At 39.5% G+C, this 12,928-nt stretch overlaps 2 protein-coding genes across 3 annotated transcripts in view; both read right to left on the minus strand.

Annotated features, from left to right (window-relative positions):
* Window positions 1-1,426, minus strand: part of tagln3b (transgelin 3b) — a 4,552-nt gene extending 3,126 nt beyond the window's left edge. For both annotated transcript variants that reach the window (XM_080417316.1, XM_080417315.1), the window contains exon 1: window positions 1,297-1,426. The gene's annotated coding sequence lies outside the window, so the exon portion shown is untranslated. The remainder of the gene's footprint in view (window positions 1-1,296) is intronic.
* Window positions 1,427-4,764: 3,338 nt separating this feature from the next.
* Window positions 4,765-11,387, minus strand: abhd10b (abhydrolase domain containing 10, depalmitoylase b). The gene is made up of 5 exons (XM_080417312.1): window positions 11,266-11,387; window positions 10,228-10,411; window positions 7,460-7,571; window positions 6,269-6,406; window positions 4,765-5,592 (listed from the first exon to the last, which is right to left on the minus strand). Exons 1-5 carry the CDS (start codon window positions 11,357-11,359, stop codon window positions 5,251-5,253), a joined length of 870 nt encoding a protein of 289 aa, XP_080273438.1. The 5' UTR covers window positions 11,360-11,387; the 3' UTR covers window positions 4,765-5,250.
* Between the last annotated feature and the right edge of the window lie 1,541 nt (window positions 11,388-12,928).

A 12,928-nucleotide genomic window follows, 5' to 3' on the forward strand; every position in this document is an offset into this window, starting at 1 on the left:
CGCCACTACATCTCAGAGGCAAATATTGTACTCCACTACAATATTTAAAAACATTTTGTTACTAGCTATTTTGTAGATTTGTATTATTATTTCAAGACATGCATTAACCACTTCAGCCCTATATAATACTTTGGCTGAAAATAGCAGATTTACAAGTATGAGTACTTTCAGTACTTAAGTATATTTTAATGTGAATCCTTTTGTACTTTTACTCAAGTAAATGTATACTTCATTATACTCTGTTATTTATATAACTGAGTATTTCTACAATGTGGTATTGGTACTTTTAGTTAAGTACAAAATGTGAGTACTTCTTCCACCACTGGGTAACCTCAATAGTACCAACAGTTGTAGAATACAGTACAAAACCTTCTCATAGCTTAAACATGTAAAATGTTCTCTTTCTAAATCTTTCCTTTCCCAATAACACCTGTCCCTTTCAGCTTAATAATAGTCTCCCAGGCGCACCCCCCAGAGACATGGGGATGGGTGTGGTCCTCCTTGGCATCTGTCCCAGACAAGGACAGCCATTCTTATTGCCATGGAAGCAGCCAATCCAATTACTCGTATTATATGCGCGCTGATGTAGACCAAAGCAACGCCAAGCATAAATCAAAGCAAATGCAGCACCCGCAACAATAACGCAGAGGAAAAACTTTTCAATCGGAATCAGGAAATCCTGATATGTACTGTAGCCTATATATGACAATAAACTGACACAGCATTGTGACTTAATATCGAAATGGTTCCTGAAATGTGATACCCTAGAGCAGTGGTTCTCAACCAGTGGTCCGGGGACATTGAGGGGGTTCCATGTGGTCCCCAGCTAAATGATGGAGAGTTGGTAACCTAATGGACCCTTATTAGATCTTACTCTTGAGAGTGTGATATGAAACCAAGTTTCATTTTACGCTCTCAAGAGTTCAATTATTGTTAAACATCTGCATTACTTAATTAAAGAATTGTTATTTGGATCAAGGTTTGCCTGTTATCTCTCCTATTGGTACCACATCAATACAGCATGGAATTATGTGGACAAAATCGTATCCAACGATAACAAAATATTCTAAGTCTTGGGTCTGAGAGGCTAAATCTCATCAAATGGTGGTCCGTACTGGCTCAAATAATGGACCTTGATATGAAAAAGGTTGAACACCACTGCCCTAGAGGCATTAAAGTTAGCATACAGGCAATGCCTCTAATTCAAAAGTAGCTATGGGCCATTTACTGTGGGCCACTGCGTCATGCAATCGCATAAAATCTATCCCATGGAAGGCTGTGTATATGTGCACTTACTCTAGATCAAGGACGTCCCCGTAGACTGTAGTCCCCTTGCCACTGTGCTAATTCCGCTGAGTTGATGCTGAATCGCTGAAGCATCCATGAAGCGCAACGGAGGCGCGTCCGTCTGTGCGTCAGGCGAGTCTAAAAGACCTTACAGTACATTGTCCGGGAGGAGGAGTGGCACGATGCCCGTTTTATATGCGACCGCCTCAGGAAGGCGTCCATTGGGGATCGGATATAGGCACAATACGACAGGGGCATCATCATGGGACCTCTCTATACAGCACACAGACAAATCGATATTCCCGATTCCAGCTTTGAGCAGCCTGTGGTTATACATGCCTGTCACAATTATTACATAATCGCCTAATCGCAATTATTTGAGATAATCGTAATTATGTTTTGCATAATCGTCATAATCGTTTCCATGTTGAAAAATGATCGTATATTTTCAAACATTTAAAACAAAATAGTGGAAATATAGCAGATCTACAAGCTCACAAGGCGTCCCGATGCTATGAGTTGTGAGCTTGTAGATCGGCTATTTCCAACATTCATGTTTTCTCAAAAGTATAAAGTTATTAAATATGTCAGTAATTTCTTTGTATATTTAGGTTATTTGTCATATCTGCCCTGTGCAACTTCAAAGCCTAAAAGCCAAACAGAAATGGACAAAAAAAAAATTAAATGGTTAATCGCAATTATTGTGTGACCAGGCCCGGATACAGAAATTATTAACTGGGGGGGCATTAATAAATGCTGTTTGTGTAATACTGCTCCATATTGTTCTTTTGGGCTTGTTTTCCTAGGCTTCTTTCTCTCGCAATATCTGGCAACACTGCCCATGGAAAATCAGGGCAGAGGATTATTTGAATTGTGCAATGATACATGATGGAATATGATTAAGGATTATTTTGATTATGGTAAGCTCACATTTCATATCATGACATAAATGTAGCTTTCACACCAAGATTTAGATTTTTTTTTGGGGGGGCAGTCAGGGCATTTGGGGGGGCATTGCCGGCCCTACTGTGACAAGTAATCAAGTGAAATTTCTTTTTGTGACAACCCTACCTGTAGTAGGCTATGAACTAAGATACAGTAGGCTAAGATAGAGTATAGTGTGCCCATATGCTACGCGATTAGCCTTGGATCAAGACTATCATAGAAGTATTTGATCAAATCTGACTTTTACTTTCGTGTCATAGATGTGTAAATGTCAGAATCGATAAAATACATCTATGATAGTCTTGATCCAAGGCTACTATGCGATAGACCTGGCTACCAGTACCTGCCATGAGAACATAACAGGAGGACATAATATACAGGAGTAGCCTACTCTCTCTATATATACACTATAGGCCTACATCTATATTATATACACATATAGCCTATATTTTCTTCCACATTAAGGCAAATGTATAGGCCTAATAAACATTAAGCCGTGAGGTAGCTAGCTAGTATGGTATATCCAGGACTAAAAGTATAATTTCAAACATGAGAACATGGATTTCCATGATATTCCATTTCATTGGTAAAATACTTGAAGGTTTGTATTTAGAACTGAGTTTGACCTTTGACCAAGTACTGGGAGAGACCTTTGTGTGGGCTCAGCTGTAATGCAATCAGTTCAGAGTTCCTGGCCATTGTAGAGTCCAGGTGAGAGTCACAACAGTCCTTCTGATAAACCTTTTGTTCCTTGGTTCAGAGGCATTGACACCCTCTGTCTTGTCTTGATTATCAGAAGAAGGCTTTTGTATTAATTTAAACTAATCAGAGTAATCATTGTTCCTTCCTGGGCAATCAGCTACAGACAGGAACTGTGTAGTGAATGGTTGGAAGCCAGGTCAAGATGATTGAGTAAACAGTAAAATATATACACTTTTATTATTCTTCAGTCTTAGGTCTGCAGTGAGTAGTTAAAATGATTAAAGTCTTGATAACTATGACTTGTGTTAACAAAGAGAAATGTCATTTAAGGAAAATATTCAGTCTTAAAGTAACTGCAACTTTGTTGACTAATTGTATTTCTAACTGCTGTTTGTAATCGTGAATGTATAATGTGTGTGGACTTAATTTGAAGCTAATAAGATGTTAAACAAAGATTTCATAATATGAGCTTGTGTAAAAGTATAGTTTTATAGATAAGGGTTAAAGTAAATTGTCACATGTTTAAAATCTAGGCGGATGCTAATTCCTTGTGATGACTGAGAAAGGCTGGCCAAGAAGCCTCGTTTCTAAAAGCTTGTTTGTGAGTGGTCAAGAAGGAGGACTGGGAGGAGGTCCTATGTCAAATGTCTGTCTGTATAAAGTGTAATGTTTTGATGATCCAGGTACACTCTGTGGATTGGCAATGCAGGTGTCACGTCTGTGGAAATAAAAGCATTTCTATGGACAAACCCTCTTTCAAACTGGATGCTTCTTATTCTTGTACTTAGGGAATAGTTATGGAATAGTGTTTTTCCTGTCTGATCAATGGACCAATATACGACACTAGTATACAAGTTCATAGGTATTTTTGTCTAGGTTTGGACGTATAAGCAACTGTGGAAGGCAGATAAGGCTTACTGTCATTTGAAGCTAGTCTAGTTGCAATAATGAGAGGTAGGCCTGCCTATTTGTCTTCTTTTTATTGAGTTATTCGAGGTGGATGAATGTTCCAGAGAACGGCTGTGTCCTGTGTGTAGAGTGCAGCAGCAACGTGGACAACATGTACCCTAGTCTCCAAAAGATGCAGCTAATTTTTTTGTGGCAGAATGTCCCATATGCACACGTTTTCCTACAAAATAATATATTAATTTAATTGTGAACAAAGATTAGGGAGGTCATGGTAAAATAGCCAACATACTGTATACAATGTGTCAGATATAGCCAATAATGTATTTCTCATTCATGTGGATTTGCACTCATCCATACATTGCCAGGCATTTTTCACAAACAGATGCATGCTCATATTAAATGATGTCCTCGGATTTCGGGGCTTGATATAGAGGTGACTGATCACATACCTTAAGCGTGCAAGTTAAAGGTCATAATCGCAGTTAGCAGACCTGAGAGGGCAAGTTACTGGCAGGTTTCGCCCCATTGAGCACAGTCCAGCAAGTGGCCAATCACATGTTAATCAACAACTCACTCACTCCAGCAGGGCTGGCCTTTCTACAACTACAGGCCTGGCTGTAGATATACAGATGTTACCAGTTCTGCAAACAAAACCAAATGCAGCTACACCACCTCTGATACTTATCTTGAGTCAATCAAACATAACTTACTTTAATCAGTAATTGCTTTGTAAACAAGGTTCTCTTTTAGCAGTTTTATGAATGCATATCTAATGTATTTGCCTACTGCATTAATGTACATGCTGTAAAGCTTTCAATAGTTTAAATCCCAAGTGCATTCAGCCTTCATTTATAACATCAGTGCATGGATGTGAACAGTTACTTAGTGTTTGGGTGTAATGATGGGTGCTATCGCTTCAAGTACAGACACCTGCACTTTGGTGTGCAGAGGCTTTATTGGCCAAAACAGGTGAAAAGAGATTAAAAAAGGCACAGAACAACTACATGTCTAAAATGACAAGAAAGAATGGTCAAAAAAAGAAAAGAAAGTAGTAGCGGCAGCAGACAGCAGCAGCAGACAGTGGCGATGGCAGCGGCAGACCTCGTAGTAGAGGATGGTCAAAATTAACACTTGACATAATAAACAGGAACAAGTACAAACACAACCTGAAGAAACAAGGGAGCAGTTTGTAGGGGGGCTCCCTTTCATTACAGTTTGCACTGCCTGTGCATTAACGTCTGCAAGGGCCTGCTAAACAACAAACTGACTATAGGAACAGGGAAACCAAGGGTAGGATAACTGAGCGGCATAAGGGATCTAGTTTGGCAGAGATTGGACCATTGCCACTGACTGGGATTTTTCTTGCGGGTGCTTTTCCCTGACTCTCATGCTCCCTTCCCCTCTCACTCAGACCAGGGTGGTCAACTTGTCTATGAGGTCATCGATGGTGTAGACCATGAGCTTGATGTCGTCCTTGTCGGCCATGCGGTGCTGGCCGTGTCGGCGGAGGATGACGTCCACATCTGGGCTGAGGACGCGCTCTGCCACCTGCATGGAGATGTGCCACGGCACATCCTCGTCCTTCAGGCCGTGAATGAGCCGGATTGGGCACATGATGGGGATGGGGCTTTGCAGCACACAGTGATTCTCCGCCTCGCGTAGGAAGTCCATGCTAAACTTGTACGCGCCTTCCTCTGCATGCTTGGAGGCCACCGACCACTCGCCCTTCTCTTCAAACTCCTTACGTGTCTGGATTTTCAAGAGCGGAGATTGAGAAATCACACAGACACAGAGAATGTCCATAAAACAAAACGCTGGCAATGAATTTGAATAAGGTGCACCCAATCAGATTGTTGACCCATGTGACACCGCAATTGTAGAATAATCCATTATTATGATGTAACGGTGACGTTTGCATTGGCATGTTACCTGCACATGTGGCCTTCTAGCGCCTTCCTGTAGCTTACTTTCAGAATGTTTCAGGATATTTAGTCATAATAAGTACAAATATATGCAATTCTAAGAACTACAGCTCTGACCTACAGTGTTGAAAACATACATTTAACATGACGTTAAATGTATGTATTTCTGATATGTTTTACAGTTTTGTGTGTATATCTCATGTCAGTTTCCTTTCCTAGTGTTGTTTGCGTTTCCTTTCCTATGTTTATAACTTAATGGCCTATAAGTGTTAAGAGTATGTTTGTATTGTAATGTTAGTATAATAAAATACCGCTAACCCGGTTACTCCAATGCCCTTTACAAGGGGAGATCTAATTAGTTGCATTGCTTGTGTGACTGGCTAGATAATTGTACAGCAATGGGACCATTTTTGTGCTCTTAAAATTGTTTTAACATGTTAACATTGTTAATCATGACGTGATGGCAACTTAAATATAAATGCATTCATTTGGGGCACTCTCACCTCCAGAGGAAGAGAATTGAAAGCTGTGACGATGTGATCGGCTGCCGTGGAGATGCCCACTAGCGCAGCTGTCTTCTCTGGGCGTGCAATGCCGGCCAGAAGCATCAGCCATCCTCCTATACTGGAGCCCACCAGGATCTATGATGTACAGATAACAATATTATAAACACATGGTTAACTGAAATGTTTTGTCTGACTGACAAATAACTGAAAAGGTTATAGAAAGAGGATTTCCTCAGTCCCAGATTCTGTTATAAATCTCTCTCTACATTAGGATACTCCATTTAAAAACATCTCCTGTATCGCGTTTTGTTAACTTGTTAACTCGTCATAAGGCAGCAAGCAAATACATTTGAGCATAGTAATGTAATAAAGTATATTTTTTGGCATTATATATATGGCTTCCCTTCTCTTTTTGGATAACAATCTCTCTACATTTAGATAACAATCATGTATTCACAGAAGCAATGGAGAAATCCAGTAGAAGTCCAAAGAGCTAGAGATGCCTGAAAAGTGGAAAACAGTGCCATCTTCTGGAGTTAAAATGGCACAAACACACTGGACACTAGTGACAGTTGGGTATAGAACAGTGGTTCTCAACCTTTTTTGAGCCAGAGCCCACTATCCAATATCCGTGTCCCTTAACAGACTTATGAATCCATATCTGGCCTCTCACAATGGAACCCAATGTTTTATTTTATTCATACATTTTATTGAAACAACACTGGTCATGTTAATGTACATTACTCAGCTATCACCAACAGGAGCAAAACTTCATAAGCTCTGTAGACCATGGGACTTGGTAAATCTTTGTGTATTTGTCCCACTTTGGCATGGTGACTACTAGGACTAAGTTCAGAGTCCAACCGCAAATACAACTAGCTGTAGAGTGGTAGTGTAGACCAATGTGGCTAAACAACACCTGATGTTAGTGACGGTGTTGCAGAAAATAACACATCTACAACCCAACAGCGAGTCACATCTTGACATGTAGATGGCTTATAGATGTGTTCTTTCTAGCAAGCAACACAGTCGTACTACGGAGTATAAAGCGTCCCCTGTCGTCCACTGAACGCCGCCATTGAGAGACACTAGTACAGAATGAACTCTTTGTTTTTGTTGAGTTGCAATTTCATAACTTTCTGACTGTCAGCACCTTGCATGGTTATATTACCTGAAGGAAATATTTACCTGTGGCCCTTCTGTTAACTCATCCAATACAAAAAGGACGTCTTTCTTCCAGGTGCCAACCGTTCCCTCTGCCAACACACCCTCGGAGGCCCCATGACCTGTGTAGTCAAACCTTACAAAGCACAAACACAACAACCCATAGGTTTCAAGATATCAACACATTAGGTGCCAGGCCCAGTTATACATCATTTGCTCATAATGGTCTGCTTGGTTAAATAAACATATATTTTTTTTAATAAAAGGTTAAATAAAAAAGTTGGACCATTCTCAGGAGAAAAGTTTGATTTATATGTTATAAATTTTGTTTTATTGAAGTAGACCATTTATGTACACTGTAAGTCGATGAATTTAGGGTGTATTATCAGAGGAGAATTAAAGGTTTGGAACATGGAAATCCAAATACAATCCTAATCCCCCAAAAAAGAAAAAGAAACAAAGAAAGACAGAAAGAAAAAAGGCCTAAGTACATGCCTTCTAAATACAATGTACCAGATCATTTGCAGGATAAATTGTTTTAGTTGAAAGCATAAATAATGTATCCAAAGGTACACAGACAGAAGATATGGAGAATTGGAGATTTATAGATCGTTCCGGACAACCACCGATCCGAACAACTTTGCACTTGGCACATCACTCCCTCTGTGAAAGGCACACCCAGGTTAAAGTTAACTGGTTGGACGGTTCTCTATTCTGGGGACACATGGACAGACACACTCATTCGCACGTGCACACACATACACTCACACACAGATTCTGTGCAGTTATTGATAAATGCACAGAATCTCGTTTGTTGTAGAAACATGTTTAGAACAGTGAACAGTTACACCTTCCGTCATTCAAACTATTTCCCCCCGAAGCTTCCTCATGACGACTGCACCCCATGACTGACAGGGCTGGTGGAGATTGCACATTTCTAGTTTAAAGTAGGATTGTCAACAGTATTTATTTTTGAACAGTGATCTTAAAGGAGGAGTTCACCCAAAAAATTACTTAGTTTCTATCAATTGCACACCCTATGAAGCCTTGAATCCATGGATTCTTTTTTGTTTTTGTCACATTCTTAAGCTAATAATTAATAAAAGTAGATTATTTGTGTCTCCTACCGGAAATACACACGGTCATCAAATTATTATCTTAGGAATGCCACAAACAAAAAAAAATCCATGAAATCAAGGCTTCATGGGGTGTATAATTGATAGAAAATAAGTCATTTTTTGGGTGAACTCCTCCTTTAAGCTGAGAGACAAATATTAAGTAGATGAGACTAGTCAATGAAAAAAGACAGCCCAAATGATTAATCAATGATTAAATTAGCCCTAATGGGGCTTCAGTTTGGTACTAATCAAGAGAATAAATAATTGGTATTTGGCGTTAAGTTATGTCTTCTTCCAATACAAAAGAACATTCAATCATATTAACAGAATCCTGAAGGAGCGGCTGTCATCCCATAACATGGGTTCCTTTTAACCATCCTGATTTCTCTTTTGGAAAAGACCCCTGTCTGGATAATAGCCCTTTTGTAGCAATGACTGTGCCATATGATAAATAATCTGCCAAATGAGAGATGGCATCCTGCTCAAGAGAAATCCGCTCTCTGCAGCCAAGACAATGTCTTTAGCATGTACTTTAAGAATATGTACATGACGATGTAACATAATTTACATTTATGGTAAATAGCACATCCCACAATTAGACATTATTAGCGCAATAAGAGCCTGGACTGTTCATTTCAGTTGTTCTTAGAATAGGGAATGCCACAATAAACAACAGCAAAAAAGGTTATAGGTACCTGGCCATGATATACAATTCTTTCATCTTTTATCTGTTATTCTTGTGCACTGTGAGAGCAGAACTGGAGATTTGTTTTACTTCTCCACTCACTCTCGTTGCATGGTGAAACAGGTCTCAAAATAACAGTTTAAGCAGATAAATTGATAGGAGGAACACACTGGATATGTTACACTGACACTGGTGACCAATCAATCCCTGTTGTGCTAGAGATCTTCTTTCAAATTCAGGTGTTCCAAAAAACTTTACCAGTTTTTTTTACATATATATATCGTCAGAATCCAATTGTTAATTTATGTGCTAAAAGTTTGAGATCTCACGATTGTGAGACCTATTTCGCAATGCAACGAGTGAATGGATCAAGAGAGGGAAAAAAACACTCTATTCTGCATTCCTCACTCATGGAGCACAAAGCTGACTGATAAAGATGATAAGCAATATTTGAACTTACCGCTATATCATACCCAGGTAGCTGTACAAACTAAAGTTCTACCAAAGGTCAACTGGCTACAGGCTACAGTGGTGGACAGATGAATGATTACTTGTCGAGTACTGTACTTAAATACATTTTACATATTATTGATATTTTTTTAAGATTTCTGGAAAATCTTTAAGTTTGTGAAAATGTCAATTTTTATACAGCAATCCATTGATTTTTCCATTGAAAATAGCAACTTTTACTTGCAGTTGATTAATATTTGACCAGGAGCATCTATACTTTTAACTCAAGTACTGAGGTTGAGTACATTGTCCACCGCTGCAGGTGTTACACTGGAGTTGTTTGTGAACTCATCCTGAGTCACTGGATTAAAATTTAGGATGGGCAGGGCAGGATTAACATTTAGGATGGGCAAAATGTCGAGTTGCCCAACCCCAACGGCCGCTACGCTTCTGTCTTGAATGTGTAAAATAAAAATAAAAATGATTCAACTAAATCATCCAGAGTGTGGTCCATCTTTATAGTGGTCTATTTAGTGTACCTTAGGTATGAGTGTCCTAGTGACTTGCAGAACTCCTCCAGGGCCTCAGCCTTCTGTCCATTCATGTTGGAGGCGTAGCCTGGTAGGAAGACCACACCTGGACTCTTCCCCTTCAGTCTTCTGTAGGCCAGCTTTGGAAGATCTGGTCTTGTAGCCATCTGAACGGTGGTTTTATGTCTAACTCCTGGCAGAAAAAACACAAAGTAATATTGTTATATTAACAAGGTCATCATGATGCTACAAAAAAGATGTGCCCTCTTATTACCGAAATATGAAGAGATTGGAAATGGAAAAGGCTTCATTTTATAAGTCAGCGGCTCTTACACCTTTTCATGTCAAGGACCCCCACCTTAATATGCATACATGATTTGTGTTGTTAAAATATCTGAAAAATATTGCAAATTTGTCACAATTTTGTCAGGATTTTTTGAAAATAGCAGTGGGGTTGAGGGTCACCAAACTGGGTCCAAGCACCGGGCACCATAAAGGGTTAATCCGCCCCTGAACGCCTTCAAGGACACCTGGGGTCCCCGGACCCCACTTTGAGAACCACTGTTAAAGTGACGTAAGGCACTGCAATAACGGAAGTGAATTTACTTCGTTTATATAAGATAATCAATACAAATTTTAAGTTTACTCTATAGTCTTATTATTTTAGTACGAACTTCAACAAAACCATTGTCAACATGGTTGTGAAATACTAACACTGTGCCTTATGGACATATTGAATTTCACTCGATTCCTTTCTCTCTTCTAGGCCATTTAAATGACATGTACACGCGAAATTAAGTGAAGCAAACTGTTGGTTGACAATATATTATAATATTTATTATCATTATAATTATTAGATAACTCAGCGCCAGCGCAATCAGTCACACTCACAAGCGCAGGTACCGCATCGTTTACATGCTGTGAAATGTCCAGGCTACAGAAGGGCCTGTGTTGCTGCCACACCCCCACTGTCCACGTTTAACGACATTGTTAACGCTTCCAGTGCGAACAAATGAGTACAGCTTTACATCGAGACGTTTAACTAACCTGCCAAATGGTTTGGCGAGAACGTAGAGGTCCCTCCATGGCTTAAAATGTGTGAAAGTCCTCTGCGGCAGGACCTCAGCGCGACGGCTGCCATACTGTGCTCCGTGACCCACTGAGGGAAATACCGCGAGACAAGCGAAATCCCTTCGGCTTCATTGCGCGTCGTAGACCAGACTGGGAACAGCTAGCTTCGCAGGTTGTTGATCCGGTCTTGGTCTAGAGGGGATACGGAAACACTGCTTGCTTATATGTGTTTGTGCAAATTACCGGATACTAGTAGGCGGGCTTTAGACTAGACCAGGTCGGAGTGGTTTATTTGGAACCAAGCTTTCTTAGCCATGGATCACACGACGCTCGTCCGTCACGAGTGTCATCATGGCTGAACTTCAACCTGGTTTTTGCTTTTTTCCCCCATTTACAACCCGTACATCTACACGAACGTTCAAATTAACAATATAAAGTGCTTAATTTATGGCCACAAATGTTACAATTCTACTCGGGCCCACACAAGTACCCGAATTTCCCGTATTGTTCAATAAAAAGCATTTCAATCCGATTGGTGGACATTTTCTTCGATTGTTTTCCCATATGCTTTCAACTACCCTATCAGTTGGGAGATGTATTGCACTCTGAGACATTATAGCTCTATGAGAAAATGGCCACCAATTAAATTAAATTTATTTTTATTGAACAACACGGAAGACACGGGGAATTATACCCACCCGAAGTGAATTGTAACATCCATGGCCATAGAATAAGCACTTTATATTTGAAATCAAAACGTTTATGTAGATAGATAGAAAGTGCAAAAAAAATGGTTGAAGTTTTGTCATGTTTCAGGGCTAAAGCTTTCCATGAGGTTAGCGTAGAGAACTGGACTACAAAGTACAACTGGCCTTGACCTACATTAAATACTCAAAACACATGATGTAACATTACAACAAATAATAGTTATATAGCTATATTTAGTTTTACACCATAGAGCAACACCAACATACATGCGTCCTTGGTTTATCTATTCTGGACAGATTTCCCAATTGTAAAAGGGGATGTGTATTGAAATAAATAAATGGATCTCAGGATCCACATGACTATATTTCATGTGTCTATTTTTGTTGATTATCGATCAGTTGGCATCACAACAACTAAATTGGGGAGAAAAAAAGTTATAATAATAATAATAGCCTATTATCATCATCAAACCAAACGTAACAACAGCCAAACCTACGGTAGGCTATTCGTCTGGTATGACTGGTAATACTACTATCCTTGGATGTAAAAACTAGTTTGCATGGAGAAACCCATGTATGACCAATACTGCTGCCTGCAATAATTTTCTTATTCAGTTTAGATGTAGCCTAAAGTGTAGGAGCATTTATCAATTATTTTCTAAGGATAGCTATTGGACACTGATGATGTCTGCAGGTAGCTGCATGAGACAAAAATGTGGTTTATACACTGAACATCTAATGTTCAGTGGTCTATTTTGCAGAGCACCTCTTCCATGTCTCAGACATAATGTGTTACTCAGAATCAGAATCAGTTTTATTGTCACATCACAGGTTTACAAGGTAAAAAAGTGGGTGAAATTCTTTTTTGTACATCGTTCCCATCGCAACGTTAGTTTCCATAGAAAGAAGAGGGGGGGGGGAGAATGTCATGT

This window comes from Gymnoscopelus braueri, assembly GCF_963280865.1.
Source record: "Gymnoscopelus braueri genome assembly, chromosome: 21".
Classification (NCBI taxonomy): Eukaryota; Metazoa; Chordata; class Actinopteri; order Myctophiformes; family Myctophidae; genus Gymnoscopelus; species Gymnoscopelus braueri.

Bases quoted from the DNA above. Each gene is read 5' to 3' on its own strand.
- abhd10b (XM_080417312.1), bottom strand. From the start codon at position 11,359: ATGGCAGCCGTCGCGCTGAGGTCCTGCCGCAGAGGACTTTCACACATT. The intron at 7,572-10,227 runs GTACACTAAATA...GTGCTTTGTAAG, and splicing joins CTAGGACACTCATACCTAAG to GTTTGACTACACAGGTCATG. The intron at 6,407-7,459 runs GTAAATATTTCC...TGTACATCATAG, and splicing joins AGTTAACAGAAGGGCCACAG to ATCCTGGTGGGCTCCAGTAT.